Consider the following 17,564-nt stretch of genomic DNA (forward strand, 5'->3'; position numbering starts at 1 on the left):
ATCACCTCAAAGGATGTAAAAAAAAAATGACAAAATCCAATGTCTTTTCCTAATTAAAAAACAAAACACTTAACACACTAGAAGGGAATGTTTTCAACTAATGAAGGCCATTTATGAAAATAATATCATAATAAATAATGAAAATATCTAATCTTTCCTCTAAGTTCAGGAACAAAAAGGATATCCACACTTACCACTTCTATTCAACAAGCACTGGAGATCTATACAGAGACCAAAAAAAAAAAAAAAAAAATCTGTGCATGTATTCAAATGACTAAATGAACAATTGCAACTAAAATGTTTTATGAGTCTATAAAGTCCAAAGTCCAGAGTACCCTTGCTTCTGGAATAAGTCCATATTCCACCTAGCTACAGAGAGCAGTGTTAAGATACCTTCATGCTACTGGTGCATGTGACTGAGCTTCTGTCTAATCCAGGATTTTGCCCTGGATGGTAAAATCACTCATTTCTGTGCTTGTATAAGGAACACAAAGACATTTCAGAATCCTGCCAACACAGCTCAGAATAGAGTTGGGAATTTCCTTTAGATTACAATTGAACGACCTGAAAAGAACTCCTTCCTGAAATGGTGACTCAGCAAATAGGTCAAGATACAAATTTATGTATGAATAATAAGACACAAAATAGTAAGTTTTACTTGTTTACTGCTATTATTATTTGTGTGTGTGTGTGTGTGTGTGTGTGTGTGTGTGTGTGTAAGTCCACATGTCTAATGTTCCTAGGAAAAGTATTTGAGCCACAGAGATAGAGCAGACACCAGGGTGCAATGGCTAAGAGTTGAATCTATTATTCTCTCAGGTCTGGTCAACCTGACATCTCATTTCTTCTTACTCCATAATTACAAATGGTCCCAAAGTTCTCAGTTTGATAACCTCTCTCATTAGATATTTCTTTCCAATAAGAAGAAAGATTCTTTTTTTTCATTTTCACCCATGCATTCTAATTTTGGAGAATCTCTGTGTCCCTATATTTTTCTCTTCTATCAGTAATGCTCCCAGGTGAGATGCTTTCTATGTAGTTTAAATTTTGCTGTACTCTCTAACCTCACAATTCCAACTCCTAGCTCACTTCAATCCATCCTTTTCTATATGTCATTAGAATGTCATTTATTTCAAAAATATGTCCAAGAATTAGCATTTAATATATGTGATATTTACATTCTAAAGTTGAAAAAGATGACACAATATGATTAAAAGCTGATACTCTCATACTGGCCACTCTGTGTAATAATGAAATAAAAGCTTTTTTAAAGGAACATATTGCTGTAGAATTCTAAAAGGCTATTAATATTCATAGTGAATGAATTTTAATGTGCACCAACTAGGGGTTTTAGGACTAGAGTAGGATCCAACCTATACTGATTATAATTCTGATTCATAGTAAGTACTTTAAAAATTGATATTTACTAAGACTGTCAATAAGTTAGTAACTTTTTATGGTTGGGAAAATAATCAAGGACTGTCCAGATACAAAATGGAAATTGTTCACCAGTGGAGTATCATTCAAGTTATTACTTGCATAAGATTTATATTATACTCTAAAAATGCTTCATGCAAGAATACGGCATTGGACTACTTTGATGTTTACTTTCAATTTTTGTTTGCTTTGTAATATTTAAAAAAAGTGTTTCCCTTTTCCACAATAAGCTGTGTGAAACATAGTTGTGTACAATTTCTCCTATGTTTTCTTGTTTTATATACAAGACCATGTCTTACACAGAGGCATTTTTGCTACTATTGACTAACCTATTTAGAATTTTAGGCAAATATAACAGAAGAGGAAATGTAGTTTGTCATATTCTTTCTCAGTAATAATCATATCACTTTTGAAATTTAAGACAATTTTTCTCATTGTCTTAATTATGATTTTATGTATGTCATATATAATCCTTTGCTTAATGTCAAAGTAATATTCAGTAGTGGAAAAATATGAGGACAAAAATAAATAACTGAGTGATGGGCACTTGATGGGATGAGCACTGGGTGATATGCTATATATGTTGGCAAATTGAACTCCAATTTAAAAAAAAAGGGAGAGAGAGAGAATGAGAGTTTGGGGGTGGGGAGATAGGAAACAATGTTTTATAGAAATACAAATCAAGTTACATTTTAGAAAAGAATGGAGTGGTAGACATACCTGCTGTAGAATATTTAAGGACATTGAAAAATTAGCAGCTGAGTTAGCAATAAGTCACTATTATTGACCTCTACGAGGGCATGTACAACAAATGGAGAATTAGTGTTACTATACATGACAGCTAAAACAAAAGCAAGTAGTCTGGTCTTCCTATTTTATAGGAAGAAGATGAGATGCAACATCAAAAGTAACACTCCAAAGAGGACAGCCGGACAAAAGCCTCCTGCTCAAATAGTACCAATGGTGATTATGTACATAAATCCAAGCCTCCTTATCAGGCATTTGGCTGAGAAAAAAAACAAAGAATTATCTCTAACAAGAAGAAAGATGAAAATATAAAACAAAAAGAAATGAGGATATAACAGAGTTGTATTATAATAGCCAGATCAATTGAGTAAGAATAACTGTATCTCAGCTATTTAAATCCTTGTATTTATCTCATTTATTTAAGTCACTTGTCCTTAAAAAAATTTAAATCATCTGAATGACATATAGGACTACATGATGATCTTCAGCAGTATTTTCTGCAAAACCTTTTTGGTAGGTAATCATCTCTTTTTCTTTTTTTAATTGAAAAATAGTAAAGACACAAAGTTAGTTTCAGATATACAATATAAAGATTCAACAATTCTATACATTTCTCAGTACTCAAGATAAGTGTGCTTTTCACTGGGTATTGTAAGTGATGAATCACTGAATTCTTCTGAAATTATATTACACTATATGTTAACTAGTTAGAATTTAAATAAAAAGTTGAAACATTAAAAAAATGTGCTCGTAACCCCTTTATCTATTTCGCCCTTTCCCCCATAAATCACCCCTGCAGCAACCACTACTGTGTTCCCTATATTTAAGAGTCTGTTTATCTATCTTTTTTCATTATTTATTCATTTGTTTTGTTTCTTAAATTCCACATATGAGTGAAATCATAACTTGTTCATATTTCTCTGACTGGTTTATTAAGCATTATACCCTGTAGGTCCACCCATGTTGTTGCAAATGACAAGATCTTGACCTTTTTATAGGTGAGTATAATCCAAGATAGCCAGATATCACGTTTTTATCCATTCATCTATCCATGGACACTTGGGTTACTTCCATATCTTGGCTATTGTAAATAATGCTGCAATAAACATAGGGGTGCATATATCTTTTCTATTACTATTTTCATTTTCCTTGGGTAAATATCCAGTAGTATAATTACTGGATATAGGGTAGTTCTGTTTTTAATCCTTTTTAAAAAGATTTTATTTATTTATTGATGAGAGACAGAGAAAGGCAGAGATGTAGGCAGAGGGAGAAGCAGTCTTCATGCAGGGAGCCCGATGTGTGATTCGATCCCAGGACTGCAGGATCATGCCCTGAGCCAAAGACAGATGGTGCAGATGCTGAGCCACCCAAGTGTCCCTATTTTTAATCTTTTGAGGAAAATCCATACGGTTTTACACAGTGGCTGCAGCAATTTAGTTCCCATCAATAGTTCACAAGGATTCTTTTTCCACATTCTTGTCAACACTTGCTATTTCTTATCATTTTGATTTTAACTATTCTGACAGGTGTAGGTGATAGCCCATTGTGGTTTTGTTTTGCATTTTCACGATAATTAGTGATTTTGAGCATCTTTAAATGTGTCTCTTGGCTATTTATGTCTTCTTTGGAAAAATGTCTGTTCAGGTCCTCTGAATATTTTTAATTGAATTTTTTTGGGGAAGGGGGGTGATGAGTTGTAGAAGTTCTTTTTTTAATTTATTTTATTTAAAATCAATTAGTTAACATATAGTATTAGTTTCAGCTGTAGAGTTCAGTAATTTATCAGTTGCATATAAGTTCTTTATATATGTTGGATATTAGTCACTTATCAGATATATCATTTGCAATGTCTTCTCCCCCTCAGTAGGTTGCCTTTTTGTTTTTAAAAAAAATTTACTAAGTTTTTAACTCTAACTCCAAGATCGTTAATATAGTGTTATATTAGTTTCAGGCGTACAAGGTAGTGATTCAACAATTGTATACTTTACCCAATGCTCATGATGATAAGTGTATTCTTAACCCCCATCACCTATTTCACTTATCCTCCCACCAATCTCCCCTTTGGCCACCCTCTGTTCTCTATAGTTAATAGTTTGTTTTTTGGTTTGTCTTCCTTTTTGTTTGTTTGTTTTGTTTCTTAAATTCCACATATGAGTGGAATCCTATGGTATTGTCTTTCTCTGACTGATTTATTTTGTTTAGCATTATGCTCTCTAGATCTATTCACATTGTTGCAAATGACAAGATTCATTCCTTTTTATGGCTGAATAATATTCCCTTGTGTGAATGTATGTATGTGTGTGTATTTGGAGAAATGTATATATATGTATATATACATAGATGTCTGTTCGTGTCTTCTGCACGCTTTTTAACTGGATTTTATTGGGAGGGTGTTTTTTTACTATGTATAATTTTTTATTGGAGTTTGATTTGCCAGCATATAGTATAATACCCAGTGCTCAACCCTTAAGTGCCCGCCTCAGTGCCCATCACCCAGTCACCCCAACGCCTTGCCCACCTCCCCTTCCACTACCCCTGTTCGTTTCCCAGAGTTAGGAGTCTCTCCGGTTTTGTCATGCTCTCTGATTTTTCCCACTCATTTTCTCTCCTTTCCCCTATAATCCCTTTCACTATTTTTTATTTTCCCCATGAGTGAAACCATATGATTGCCCTTCTCTGATTGACTTACCTCACTTAGCATAATACCCTCCAGTTCCATCCACGTTGAAGCAAATGGTGGGTATGTGTCATTTCTAATGGCTGAGGAATATTCCATTGTATACATAGACCACATTTTCCTTAACCATTCATCTTTCGATGGACACTGAGGCCATGTTAAAGTCTCCCAGTATAAGTGCATTATTATCTAAGTATGTCTTAACTTTGGTTATTAATTGATTGATATGCTTGGCAGCTCCGATATTAGGGGCATAAATATTCATGATTGTTAGGTCCTCTTGTTGGATAGTTTCTTTAAGTATGATAGAGTGTCCCTCTTCATCTCTTATTATACTCTTTGGGATAAACTTTAATTTATCTGATATGAGGATGGCTACCCCTGCTTTCTTTTGAGGACTATTTGAGTGGTAAATGGTTCTCCAACTTTCATTTTCAGGCTGGAGGTGTCCTTAGGTCTCAAATGAGTCTCTTGTAGACAGCAAATAGATGGGTCTTGCTTTTTTATCCAGTCGGAAACCCTGCGGCTTTTGATGGGGTCATTAAGCCCATTCACGTTCAGAGTTACTATTGAAAGATATGAATTTATTGTCATCATAATATCTATTCAGTCCCTGTTTTGTGGCTTATTTCTTTGGGTATCCTCTTTCTTTTACAGAGTCCCCCTTAATATTTCTTGCAGAGCTGGTTTGGAAATCACATATTCTGTCAGTTTCTGCCTATCTTGGAAGCTGTTTATCTCTCCTTCTATTCTGAATGATAGCCTTGCTGATAAAGTATTCTTGGCTGCAGGTTCTTCTCATTTAGGATCCTGAATATATCCTGCCAGCCCTTTCTGGCCTGCCAGGTCTCTGTGGAGAAGTCTGCTGTTAACCTAATACTTCTCCCCATAATTGTTAGGGATCTCTTGTCTCTTGATGCTTAAAGATATTTTCTTTATCTTTGGAATTTGCAAGTTTCACTATTAAATGTCGAGGTGTTGAATGATTTTTATTGATTTTAGGAGGGGACCTATCTCCTGGATCTGAATGCCTGTTTCCCTTCCCATGTTAGGGAAGTTCTCAGCCATGATTTGTTTAAATACACTTTCTGGTCCTCTGTCTCTTTCAGCGCCCTCTGGAACCCCAATTAAATGTAGATTTTTCCTTCTGAGGCTGTCATTTATGTCCCTTAACCTTTCCTCATGGTCTTTTAATTGTTTTTCTCTTTTTTCCTCAGCTTCCTTCCTTGCCATCAACTTGTCTTTTATGTCACTCACTCCTTCCTCTATGTCATTAACCCTCCTTGTTAGGACTTCCAGTTTGGATTGCATCTCATTTAAATGATTTTTTAATTTTGGCATGATTAGATCTAAATTCTGCAGTCATGAAGTCTCTTGAATCCTTTATGCTTTTTTCCAGAGCCACCAGTAGCTTTATAATTGCTTCTGAATTGGCTTTCTGACATCAGATTGTAATCCAAATTCTGTAACTCTGTGGCAGAGAGTACTGTTTTTGTTTCTTTCTTTTGTGGTGAGTTCTTCTTTCTAGGGAAAGAATCTGGTGCGGATTTTTAAAGTTCCCACTTCTGGGCTTTCCTGTCCCAGAGGCTTTCACCACCCAGTGTTAGCCTAGCTCCTAGTGGGGGCCCCTCCCCCACTTGATTCTTTTTTATTATTTTTTCAATCTTCCTACTTTGTTAGAAGCAAAAACCCTTCTTTCTGTAGCATTCTAGCTGTTCTCTCTTTAAAACTCAGGCCAAATTCATAGGTTTTTTCAGGATGATTTGAAAGTTTTCTAGGTAAGTTGGTGGGGACAGGTGACTTGGGGACCCTACTCTTCCACCATCTTGCCCCGCCCAGTTTATGGTCATTTTAGTTTGAAGACATCCTTTTCTCTTGTCCTCTCCATGTTTTAAGTATATGTTATTATATTTTATATCCTTTTTGTGAGTTTTTACTTATTTTTTATAGATATATGCATTTTTACTATTTTGTGTTTTCTACTTTTTTACTGTCACTTTTGGTCTCTCTTTTCCAATCAGAGTCCCCTTACCTCTTGCAGGAGTGGTTTAGTGGCCATGAACTCCTTTAGTTTTTGTTTGCCTGGGAAACTTTCTCTCTCCTTCTATTCTGAATGATACCCTTGCTGGATAGAGTATACTTGGCTACAGATTTTTCTCACTTAGCACTTTGAATATATCATGTCACTGCCTTCTGGCTTGGAAAGCTTCACCTGAAAAATCTCCTGCTAGTCTTATGGGTTTTCCTCTGTATGTTACTTCTTTTGTCTTGCTGCTTTAAAATTTTTTTCTTTATCACTATGTTTTGCCAGTTTAGTGACAATATGTGTTACTGTTGGTCTACTCTTGTCGTGTTTGACGGCAGTTCTGCCATCAAGACCCAGTTGTACCTCTTGGGTCTGGATGTCTGTTTCCTTCCCCCAGAAGAGGGAAGGTTTGAGCTATTAGTTCTTCAAATAAATGTTCTCCCTTTTCTCCCTCTTCTTGTTTTGAGACTCCTATAATATGAATGTTATTATGTTTGATGGAGTAACTGAATTCCTTAAGTCTATTCTCACTTTGCATAATTCTTTTCTCTCTTTTGTTCACCTTCATTATTTTCCATTATTTTGTCTTCTAGGTCACTAATTTGTCCCTTTGCTTCTTCCAGCATGTGTTCATTGAATCGAGTCTGTATCCAATATAATTTATTGCACTCTTCATCTCTGATCAACTCTTTTTAACCTCTTATATCTATGGTAAGAATCTCCTTTTTGTCTTGTCTTCTATTCTTTTCTCAACCCCAGTGAGTATACTTGTACCACTTTAAATTCTCCATCAGGTATGTTATTATATCTGTTTTGCTCTGGATTTCTGGCTGTGACCTTATCTTGTCCTTTCATTTGGCATAAGTTTTTCCATCTTTGAATTTTGTCTAAGCCTCTCCCTTCTCTGTGTTAGAAATTATGTCTCCTGCTCCTGAAAATTATGGCTTAATGAAGAAGAGATCACGTAGTGTCCAGGCCTAGAGCTTAGGGAATGTCTCTTATATGTGCTTTGTGTGCTCTGTTATTGTGTTTTGGCTGACTATCCTTCAGGCCTGCCATCTACAGAGGCTCTGCTTGCCTTCTGTGGGCAGTGCTTTGTCTCTGGCCTGAATGTGGCAAGTTTTAAGTAAGTGTGCTCTGGTCTGCTTATAACGGGATGATTGACACCACTTCCACCAGAATGGAGGCCTACAAAACTCTCTGGTTGGGAAATGTGATGTAGGTGGTAGTTTGTGCTGGTCTTCTAGGGCAGGGGCCACTACACTGAGACCGAGGCAAGCTTGACTGAGAAAGGCAGTCCTGCCAGAGTGCGAGGAGATAGGCTTTAATGAGCAAGTTAAGTAGATGTGTCAGCACTGTGCTGCTTCCCAAGGTGGATTTGTGTTTATGCTGAGGGGCAGGGGAGAGACATGGTGACAGCCAGTTTCTTTGTTCCCAGAGATTGTCTCTGTGAATGCTGCCTCTCAGAGATATGCTTCAAAAAGAGTGAATAATCTCCCCACTGTGTGCCCCAGGTGTTTTTCAGATCTCTTTTTACACACTCTCTGTCCCCCAGGTTGTTTGCCTGTCTTCTTTCCAGAAGCAGGGCAGTGCCTTCAGGTCTCTATCTCACCCAAGCCTGCTGAACTTTAAAATTCCAGTCCCACTGATTGTAAGAACTCATGAAATTTAGCCTCTTTCATTTCCCAAGCTGATGGAGTTGGAGAAACATTCTCCTTGTGCATTCCACTGTGTGTTCCTTTCTTCCTTGCCTTTCTCTTGACCACAGCTCTCTCTGATTTCCACAGCACCTGCTATTCATTTCTCCCATAAACCGTATCTCTGCACCTGCTACTTTTTTAGGGTGTTCTCTTCTCTCCCTTTAGTTGTGGAATTAGTTCTGTCACTCTTCATGGTGGTCTTGGGTTTTTAGGATGATTTGATAGTTATCTACTTATGTCCATGGGATGAGATGAGCCTATCGTCCTATTCTGCTGCCATTTTCCCTCCTAACATCTTCTATTATTTTTTCAAGTCCAGTGAGTATCCTTATAATCATTGTTTTAAATTCTCCATCATGCATGTTACTTATATCTGTTTTATTTAGATCTCTGGCCTTGGTCTTATCTTGTTCTTTCATTTGGGAGAAATTCTTGTCTTCTTATTTTGCCTAAATCTCTGCCACCTTCTCTCTGTTAGAAAACCCAGTTATGTCTCCTGCTCCTGAAAATAATGGCTTATGAAGAAGAGGTCATGTAATTTCCAGGGCCTGGTGCTTTAGGAAGTGTCTCCACTTTGTGCTGCATGTGCTCTACAGTTTTGCTCTGACTGCTCTATTCTTCAAGCAGTGGTCTTCAGAGGCTTTCCTTGTCTGTGGCAAGTGTTTGGTCCCTGGTCTGAATATAGTGAGTTTTAACTAGGTGTATTGTGGTCTATTGGTGAAATAAGACCTGTTATCTCCTCCACCAGAGGAGGCCCTGCATACTTCTCTGGTTGGGAGAAAACATGTGGGCAAGGGTTTCTGCTGTCTTCTGGGGGAATGACATGTCATGCTGGGACTGAGGCCAGCTTGGCTGAGAAGGGAAGTTCTACTAGAGTGCAGGGTGTGGGGCTTGGTGTATGCCAGTTAGGCAGTCAGTATTGGCATTGTACTAGTTCCCACAGGTGGCCATGGGCTTCTGATAAGGGACAGGAAAGGGAAATGATGCCAGCTAGTTCCTTTGTTTTTGGAGAGGTGTCTCTGTGAACTCTCCCTCTCAGAGACACACTCTGAGGGGAGGAAATAATTTCCCTACTGTGCACCCCAGGTACTCTTCAGATCACTGTTTCCATGCTGCATCTCTATGAATTGTTTGCCTTCTTTCCAAGAGCAGCCCCAATGCCTTCAAGACCTACTGGAGCCAAGCTCCCTGACATTTAATACTTCAGGTTAGTCCCCTTTGATGGCAAGAATTCATGAAATTTAACCACTTTCGCTTTCCAAGACAATGACTATGGGAAATTTTCTCCTGGTTCATTCCTCTGTGTGTTCTCTCTCTCTCTCGCTCTCTCTCCCTCACTGTCTCTCTTTCTCTCTCTGTCACTCTCTTATTCTTCTTCATAAACAGAGCTTCCTCCCCTGCATAGAAACCAGGAATCATTTCTTCCTTAAATTATGTCTATGCACTTCCTAACTTCTTCAATGTGGTATCTTATCTACCTTTAATTGTGGAATTTTTTCTTGTCTTCAGGCCAGTTTCTGGGGTATTTAAGATTATTTGATAGTTACCAAGTTGCATTCATAAGTGGAAGCAATCCTGGGGTCCTGCTAGTCTGCCACCATTTTCTCACTCTGTTGTTTTCTTGCTATAGTGTCATTGCATAATGAATACATGTAATTAAATAAGAAAATAATCCACTCCAATATAATTTAAGATTTTTTTTCAAAGTCTACTTTTGCCTTCTTTTCTTGTTTTGGCATGACTGGTATTCCCTGGTAATAAAACAAAGACATAAAATGTAGTTGTATTGTTATAGTCAAGTGACTCAAATGATGTTATAACTCCATCACTGCACTACAAACAGTCTTGATTACAACTCCTCATCTTTGTTATTGTGGTGAAAAGCAGCTATAAGCCATACACCATGGTTGAACATAGTTGAGTTCTGTGGACACTGACATTTGAATTTCATATTATTTTTGCATCACTTTTTTCTTTTTTTCAATGACTTTACCTTGTTTTTTATTTATTTTTTCTTTAAATTCAACTTGCCAACATATAGTACATCCTTAGTTTCAGAGGTAATTTTCAATAATTCATCATTTGCATATAACACTTAGTAATCATGTCATGTGCCCTCCTTAAGGCCTGTCACCCAGTTAGCCCATCCACCCTTCAACAACCCTCCCCTTCAGTAACTCTCAGTTTGCTTCCCAGAGTTAAAAGTCTCTCATGGTTTGGCTTCCTCTATGATTTTTCCCCTTCACTTTCCCCTTCTTTCTTTGTGGTTCCTTGCATTATTTCTTGTATTTCACATATGAGTGACACCATATGATAATTGTCTTTCTGTTATTGGCTTATTTCACTTAGCATAATACCCTCCATTTCCATTCATGTCGATATAAATGGTAGGTATTCATCCTTTCTGCTGGCCAAGTAATATTCCTTTATATAAATATACCATATCTTCTTTATCCATTGATCTGTTGAAGGACATCTCAGTTCCTTCCATAGTTTGGCTATTGTGGACATTGCTATTACAAACATTGGGGTGTAGGTACTCCTTCATTTCACTACATCTGTATCTTTGAGGTAAATACTCAGTAGTGAAATTGCTGACTTGAAGGGTATCTTTATTTTTAACTTCTTGAGGAAACTATATACAGTTTTCCAGAGTAGGCTGTACCAGCTGCATTCCCACCAACAGTGTAAGAGGGTTCCCCTTCATCCACATCCTTGCCAACACTTATTGTTTCCTGTCTTGTTAATTTTAGCCATTCTGACTGGTGTAAGGTGGTATCACATCGTGGTTTTGATTTGTATTTCCCTGATTACAAGTGATGTGGAGCATTTTTTTTCACATGTCTGATTTTAAAAACTGAAATCTATCCTGAAATCACAAATCTTCCAAAAATATATATTAGACCTGATTTGGTTTCTGGACCAAAGTCTGGCTATATCATTTTTGGCTCCATAGAGTATAGTAAAGTGATGAGAAGAGCCCTGAAACTTGACAGATATTCCCTCATTTACTGTGAGGTGTTCACACTCAAGAATTTTTCAAAACTCATGGAATGAGAATTTCCCTAACCTTTGGCCTACCCTGAGATATTCAATCCCATGCTGTCTTCTGAGTGGCTGCTGTCATCTCCTGCTGTGGTGTTTAGGAGTAATGAGATCTCTTAGCTTTATCTCTGAAAATTGAAACTTGGTCACAGACCTATAGGTTAATGGAAGTATAGAATAAAACTTGTATGGTAGAAACAGCAATAAGATGGTCTGGATGTTAATAAGAAAATTCTTTGGCATTCATTTTTCAGAGTTCCACCCTGGAGTAGATACAAACTTCAATTGCCTCTTACTCCTAGAGACCTTCATCATTATTATTTCTCTGTTCATAAAGGAATATCGTGATAGTGGTAAGTTAGTAAATATGTAAAATCATGATATCTTAAGCGTTTACTACTCTAATTTTGACATGGTTTCTGAATGATGATTATAACAGAGATAAGCAAGCTCTAACCTCATTATAAAAACAGAATTGGAGGTTAGAAATGTAATAGTCTCTTTTGGTTACTCTTCACTTTTTAAAAAAGATTTTATTTATTTATTCATGACAGACAGAGAGAGAGAGAGAGAGAGAAAGAGAGGCAGAGACACAGTCAGAGGAAGAAGCAAGCTCCCATGCAGGGAACCTGATGTGGGACTCGATCCGGGTCTCCAGGATCACACCCCAGGCTGAAGGCCCTGCTAAACCACTGGGCCACCAGGGCTGACCACTTTTCACTTTTTATATTTACTTCTAAGCAACATATTTAAGAGAGATTTTGACAAACTACAATTCATCAAGTATATTATTCCCAGAATTATAAAGGTTCTGAAAACATGTCTTTAAAATTAACAGTATAAATAATATTTAACAGAGAAATCCACAGTATTTGAGTTACATGTAAAATATTTTATTATTTTGATAACTTGTCATTAAAAGAAGATTTTCTCTCTCTTCCATTATTTCAACTGTTAGGATTAGAAATAAATGGTTGAAGTTGTAAGGTGCCATATTTGACTCTATATAAAAAAGAATTTTAATAATGAGATCTTTCTTTTTATTGAGTATTTTTCCAAAGAAGTCATGAGTTCAATCCACTGATAGCATTTAATCAAAATCTTAATGGTCACATGAAGGAGTTATTTTTCTAATTAGAGAATAGTTTCTTATATTAGAGAATGGATACTAAGTTAGATAGAGGATTAAAATAGAATATATTTTATCATAAACAACGTGAAAGTATAAGAAATTCTTAATTTTCAAGCAAAATTTATGGGGAAATGTTAAGGAATTTTTACTACATTTTTTTCACAATTTTTAACATTGTTTTGTGCAAAAAAAAAAAAAAAACCTCATTAGAATAACATATTATACAGTACCTACAAATTCAAAAATCCTGAACATGTAGAAACATCCAAATAAATAAAGTGGGATTTTGTCACTATTCATAGAAGGCAATAGGAATAAATTATTATTATTGAATGAAATCCTACAAAATATATTTTATTCTGAAAACAAAAACACTGAATTAAAAAAATACTATTAAATAAAAGCAAGACAAAATAAAAAAATTTAAATAAATATAACATTGTCAACACAACAATAAAAATGGGTATTGGTACAAAACAGAAGCAAAGTTTGAACAAATATCTTTTAACATTCCTAATCATACATTGAAACACTCACTATACTATTAGAATCTGGTACAAAATATATAGTCATGCAATCTAATTTAAGAATTTCAGATACAAAATCTGTATAAGGACTAATTGCAAATATTTTACCGGAGACTATTTTTAGAACAGACAATAGGAAAGCTGCTGTTTTAATCTCATAGGTGTTAAAAGAGATAGACTGGTTTTTCTTTGTGTGACTCTTGCCCCAATAAGTCATTATAACTCTAATGGGAATATTCAGACCTATGGAATTGCAAAGATTCTGCATGGTCAGCCCCAGATGTGACACGAAGCTAGTTATATCCATGTGTTCTTATGTTAGTCCTCATAGTGCTACACATATACTGCATATGTAACCACTAAAATCCTGCAATGACATTTTTCATGAAAAGGATGTGTGCAGGACTGGCTTCATAGGTATGCAATTTATGTAGCTGTTCAGGGCTCAGTGCTGAGAATATCCTTGATATACTGTTCTTTCATTATATTGAATTTTTTATAAGTTTATCTTTGAATATCTGTTTTATAAATGAAGTCCAGTAAGACAATAGACCATGCATATGAACAGAGAAAGCAGTGAATTGATTCATAGTACATGCAAGCATTTGTGTTCCAGCAGCAGTCCACACACAGTGGGCTCAGGCTTCCAGGTAACACTATCAGTGCACCAACAGTGATTGGCCCAGTGCATTCCCAAATACCTGTGGCAGAACAGAACACCATGGGGCCAGGGAAGTGACTTGGGCTTTGAACTGGGCCCAGATATGTGACAGTGGCATTGGCAGCAGCATCAGAAGTGGCATTAGTGGCTAAAGTTGTGGGGAAGAGGAGGTTTTCATGTGTGCAGGGAAAGGGCCTGCCATGGGAAGCCAACTTGCCCATATGTCCCCAACGCCTATTCCTAAGGCATGTGCACAAATATTAACTCTCTGTTCCAAGTACTGGGAGAGGAACTGCCAGAGTTTAGTCAGTATACTTTGCCAGTAAATAATTTTAAAATAAAAGTGTACAAATGGACATTGTAATGATTCATATGTGAAAGAATTCTTCAAACGGTTTAGAGTTAGGGTTTTGAAAAACCACTAAAACAATGCACAGGAAGATTCACAGGCTTGCAAATATTAGTTAAAGTTAAAGGTTGTCACATTCAATTTATAAAATAACATGTTTATACATAGCTTTGGATGAACTAGTATTAATGAAGAAGGCCATTTTTAAAAAAGATTTTATTTATTTATTCATGAGAGACACAGAGAGAGAGGCAGAGACACAGGCAGAGGAAGAAGCAGCCTTCATGCAGGGAGCCTGACATGGGATTCGATCCCAGGACTCCAGGATCATGCCCTGGGTCGAAAGCAGGCACTAAACCACTGAGCCACCCAGGGATCCCCGAAGAAGACCATTTTTGAGTTAATTTACTGTGTAATCAAAGATCCAACTTTACAGTACATTAAAAAAACATTTTGAGTTATAAACAAATACTGAAGCTACTTTCAGTTTCTTGTATAGCATATACCAGTTACTGGAAATGTCAGAGAAACATCAAAATAACATTGTACAAATTTACCTTTAAGGGTAGAACTTCCTGATTGGCAGAGTAAGAATCTGCATAAATACACTTCTCCAAAAAAGTAAATAAAAAATATACCAAAAAAAAGGCAAGGAAAATACTGGGCTTATTGTCAAAATCAATCAACTCTAGAAATTAAACAATGTTGTGCAACAATTCACGGCTTATTTCTTTGGGAAGAACTGCTAAACTGCATAAGAACAGTACAAGTTTGTGCATTGTAACATGGCCTACTCCTGTCCCTCTCTCTCCAACTCTGTGATAGCCTTTTTTTTTTAAAGATTTTATTTATTTATTCATGACACAGAGAGAGAGAGAGAGAGAGAGAGAGAGAGGCAGAGACACAGGCAGAGGGAGAAGCAGCCTTCAAGCAGGGAGCCCGATGTGAGACTTGATCTTGGGTCTCCAGGATCACATCCCTGGCCAAAGGTGGCGCTAAGCCACTGGGTCACCAGGACTGCCCTGTGATAGCCTTTATTTTATTTATTTATTTATTTATTTATTATTTATTTATTTATGATAGCCTTTAAAACAGCAGCCTGGCAACAATGGTAGCTGTGAAACAAGCAAAGTATTGCCATATTGACCTGTCTCACAGCTCCCTGGAAAATCACCATTCACAAGATGTTGCCATTATTTGATCAGGCTTAGAACTTCCTTAATGGGAAAAACTCTATCCTCAGGGAATTTGTCAAAAATAATCAACTGCACATTTTTACATCTACCTAGAAATATGATATCAGTCAGGCAAATAGGAATCGGAACAAAGCTTTTAAAGGAAGATCTGGGCAATGAGATGTACAAAGGGGACTTTGAGAAATTCTGACTTAGAAATCTAGAAAACTGCTCGCACGTGCAGGGCTATGTTGAATGCCCAGGGAGCCTAAGAGCATTCCAATCTCTCACCTCTGGCTGATTGAAGTTGGAAGCAGAAAATGGAGACTAAACCAAAGTTGTAAACTTTCTAAGCAGACAGGCATATCCTAACACATACAGAGAACCCCTTAGCAAAAGTTGGAAATGTTTTACCTCAAGGCAATAACAAAATCTCTGATTAATCATTAGCTGACCAATAAGCTAAGTAATCAGAGACTACAGTGGCTACACACTACAGGGAAGTCAAGAATCAGGCAAATCACTAACCACATAAAGAGCAGCAACAACAATAACATGCCTTGGGGGAAGGAGAGGAATTGGATTTCTAGAGTTGACACAGTACTAGTTTTTATCCAAAAATTTGGAGACACACAAATACACAGGAAAGTATGGCCAATACATGAAAAAAAGGCAGACACTGTGCCTGGGGGACTTGGGGTGTTAAATGTTGGACTTATTAGGCAAAGATTTTTTAATTAAATTATTATAAATATATTAAAGCATGCAAGGAAATCAATTCTTTGAATTAAAGAATTTTTAAAAAGATTTTATTTATTTATTCATGAGAGACACAGAGAAAGAGAGACTTGGCAGAGGGAGAAGCAGGCTCCTTGTGGAGAACATGATGCGGAACTCAATCCCAGGACCCCAGGATCAGGACCTGAGCGAAAGGCAGATGCTCAACCACTGAGCCACCCAGGCATCCCTGTAGCTTGACTTCTAAATGCCAAGCATTTAATACCTGAGAAGTATACTCAGTTGGCTCCATAAAATACCAGAACTCTAAGGCTGTTCCTCCAGGGAAACCTGGATATACACAGATGGGAGAAATTGCATAAACACACACATGCATATCACACACATGCAAAAATGATGAAACTCAAATGAGGTATGTTGCATAGTTAACAGTATTATACCCATGTCAATTTCTTGGCTTTGATATCTTACTACAGTTATACAAGATATTTTCTATCATTAGGGGGATCTGGGTAAAGAATATACAGAGCTTTATATAAAAATGTTTAAAGAAGGGAGGGAGACTATGGTTGCTGGGCTACATCAAGTGCAATAAAAGAGATTAGAAATGAAAAGAATGAAAAAAAAAAAGAAATGAAAAGAATGAAAATTCACAGCAGATAAATAGAAACTAGAAAAAAATAAGGGCAGCCCAGTGGCTCAGCGGTTTAGCGCCGCCTTCAGTCCAGGGCGTGATCCTGGAGACCCCGGATCAAGTCCCACACAGGCTCCCTGCATGAAGCCTGCTTCTCCCTCTGCCTGTGTCTGTGCCTCTCTCTCTTTCTCATGAATAAATAAATAAAATCTTAAAAAAAAAGAAACTAGAAAAAATAGTTAAATCAAAATTTTAGAATTGAAAAATATAACATCTGAAATTTAAATATTACTGCATTAGCACAATAGGAAAATGCAAATGATAAGCAAAAAGACCAGAAGATGGAACATAAATCCACAGAATTTTCCTCGCTGAAGAACAGATAGGAAAACATAGACATAATGAACAAAAGCCTTGGAGATGTGAGATAATATGAAAAGTTCTAACACAGGAAACAGTCAACAAAACTAAAAGACAACCTAACAGACGTGGCAGATAAGAGATGATATTTGCAAATAATATATCTGATAAAGGGTTAGTGTCCAAAATATATAAAGTTCTCTATACAAAGGATATAAGGCATCCCCACATCTCTTCCAGCCTTATCTACAATAGCCAAATTATGGAAGCATCCCAAGTCTCTATCGATAGATTAATGGATAAAGAAGAAATAGGATATGTACAAAATAGAATATTATTCAGCCATAAAAAGA

At 36.6% G+C, this 17,564-nt stretch overlaps 1 protein-coding gene across 11 annotated transcripts in view; it reads left to right on the forward strand.

Moving 5' to 3' along the window:
- Positions 1–404: 404 nt before the first annotated feature.
- LOC121472083 (butyrophilin subfamily 1 member A1-like) overlaps positions 405–17,564 on the forward strand; it is a 78,428-nt gene continuing 61,268 nt past the window's right edge. For 6 of the 11 annotated variants that reach the window (XR_005982777.1, XM_041723121.1, XM_041723148.1 and 3 more), the window contains exons 1-4: positions 405–647; positions 2,319–2,697; positions 9,677–9,797; positions 11,890–11,988. Coding sequence is in view for 10 of the 11 variants with exons in the window: in XM_041723121.1 (XP_041579055.1) it covers positions 2,659–2,697; positions 9,677–9,797; positions 11,890–11,988 (259 nt within the window). In the remaining variant the exon portion in view is untranslated. The remainder of the gene's footprint in view (positions 648–2,318; positions 2,698–9,676; positions 9,798–11,889; positions 11,989–17,564) is intronic. The other 5 variants (XM_041723088.1, XM_041723095.1, XM_041723079.1 and 2 more) reach the window with 4 other exon arrangements.

The sequence above is a fragment of the Vulpes lagopus genome, chromosome 1 (assembly GCF_018345385.1).
Source record: "Vulpes lagopus strain Blue_001 chromosome 1, ASM1834538v1, whole genome shotgun sequence".
NCBI lineage: Eukaryota > Metazoa > Chordata > Mammalia > Carnivora > Canidae > Vulpes > Vulpes lagopus.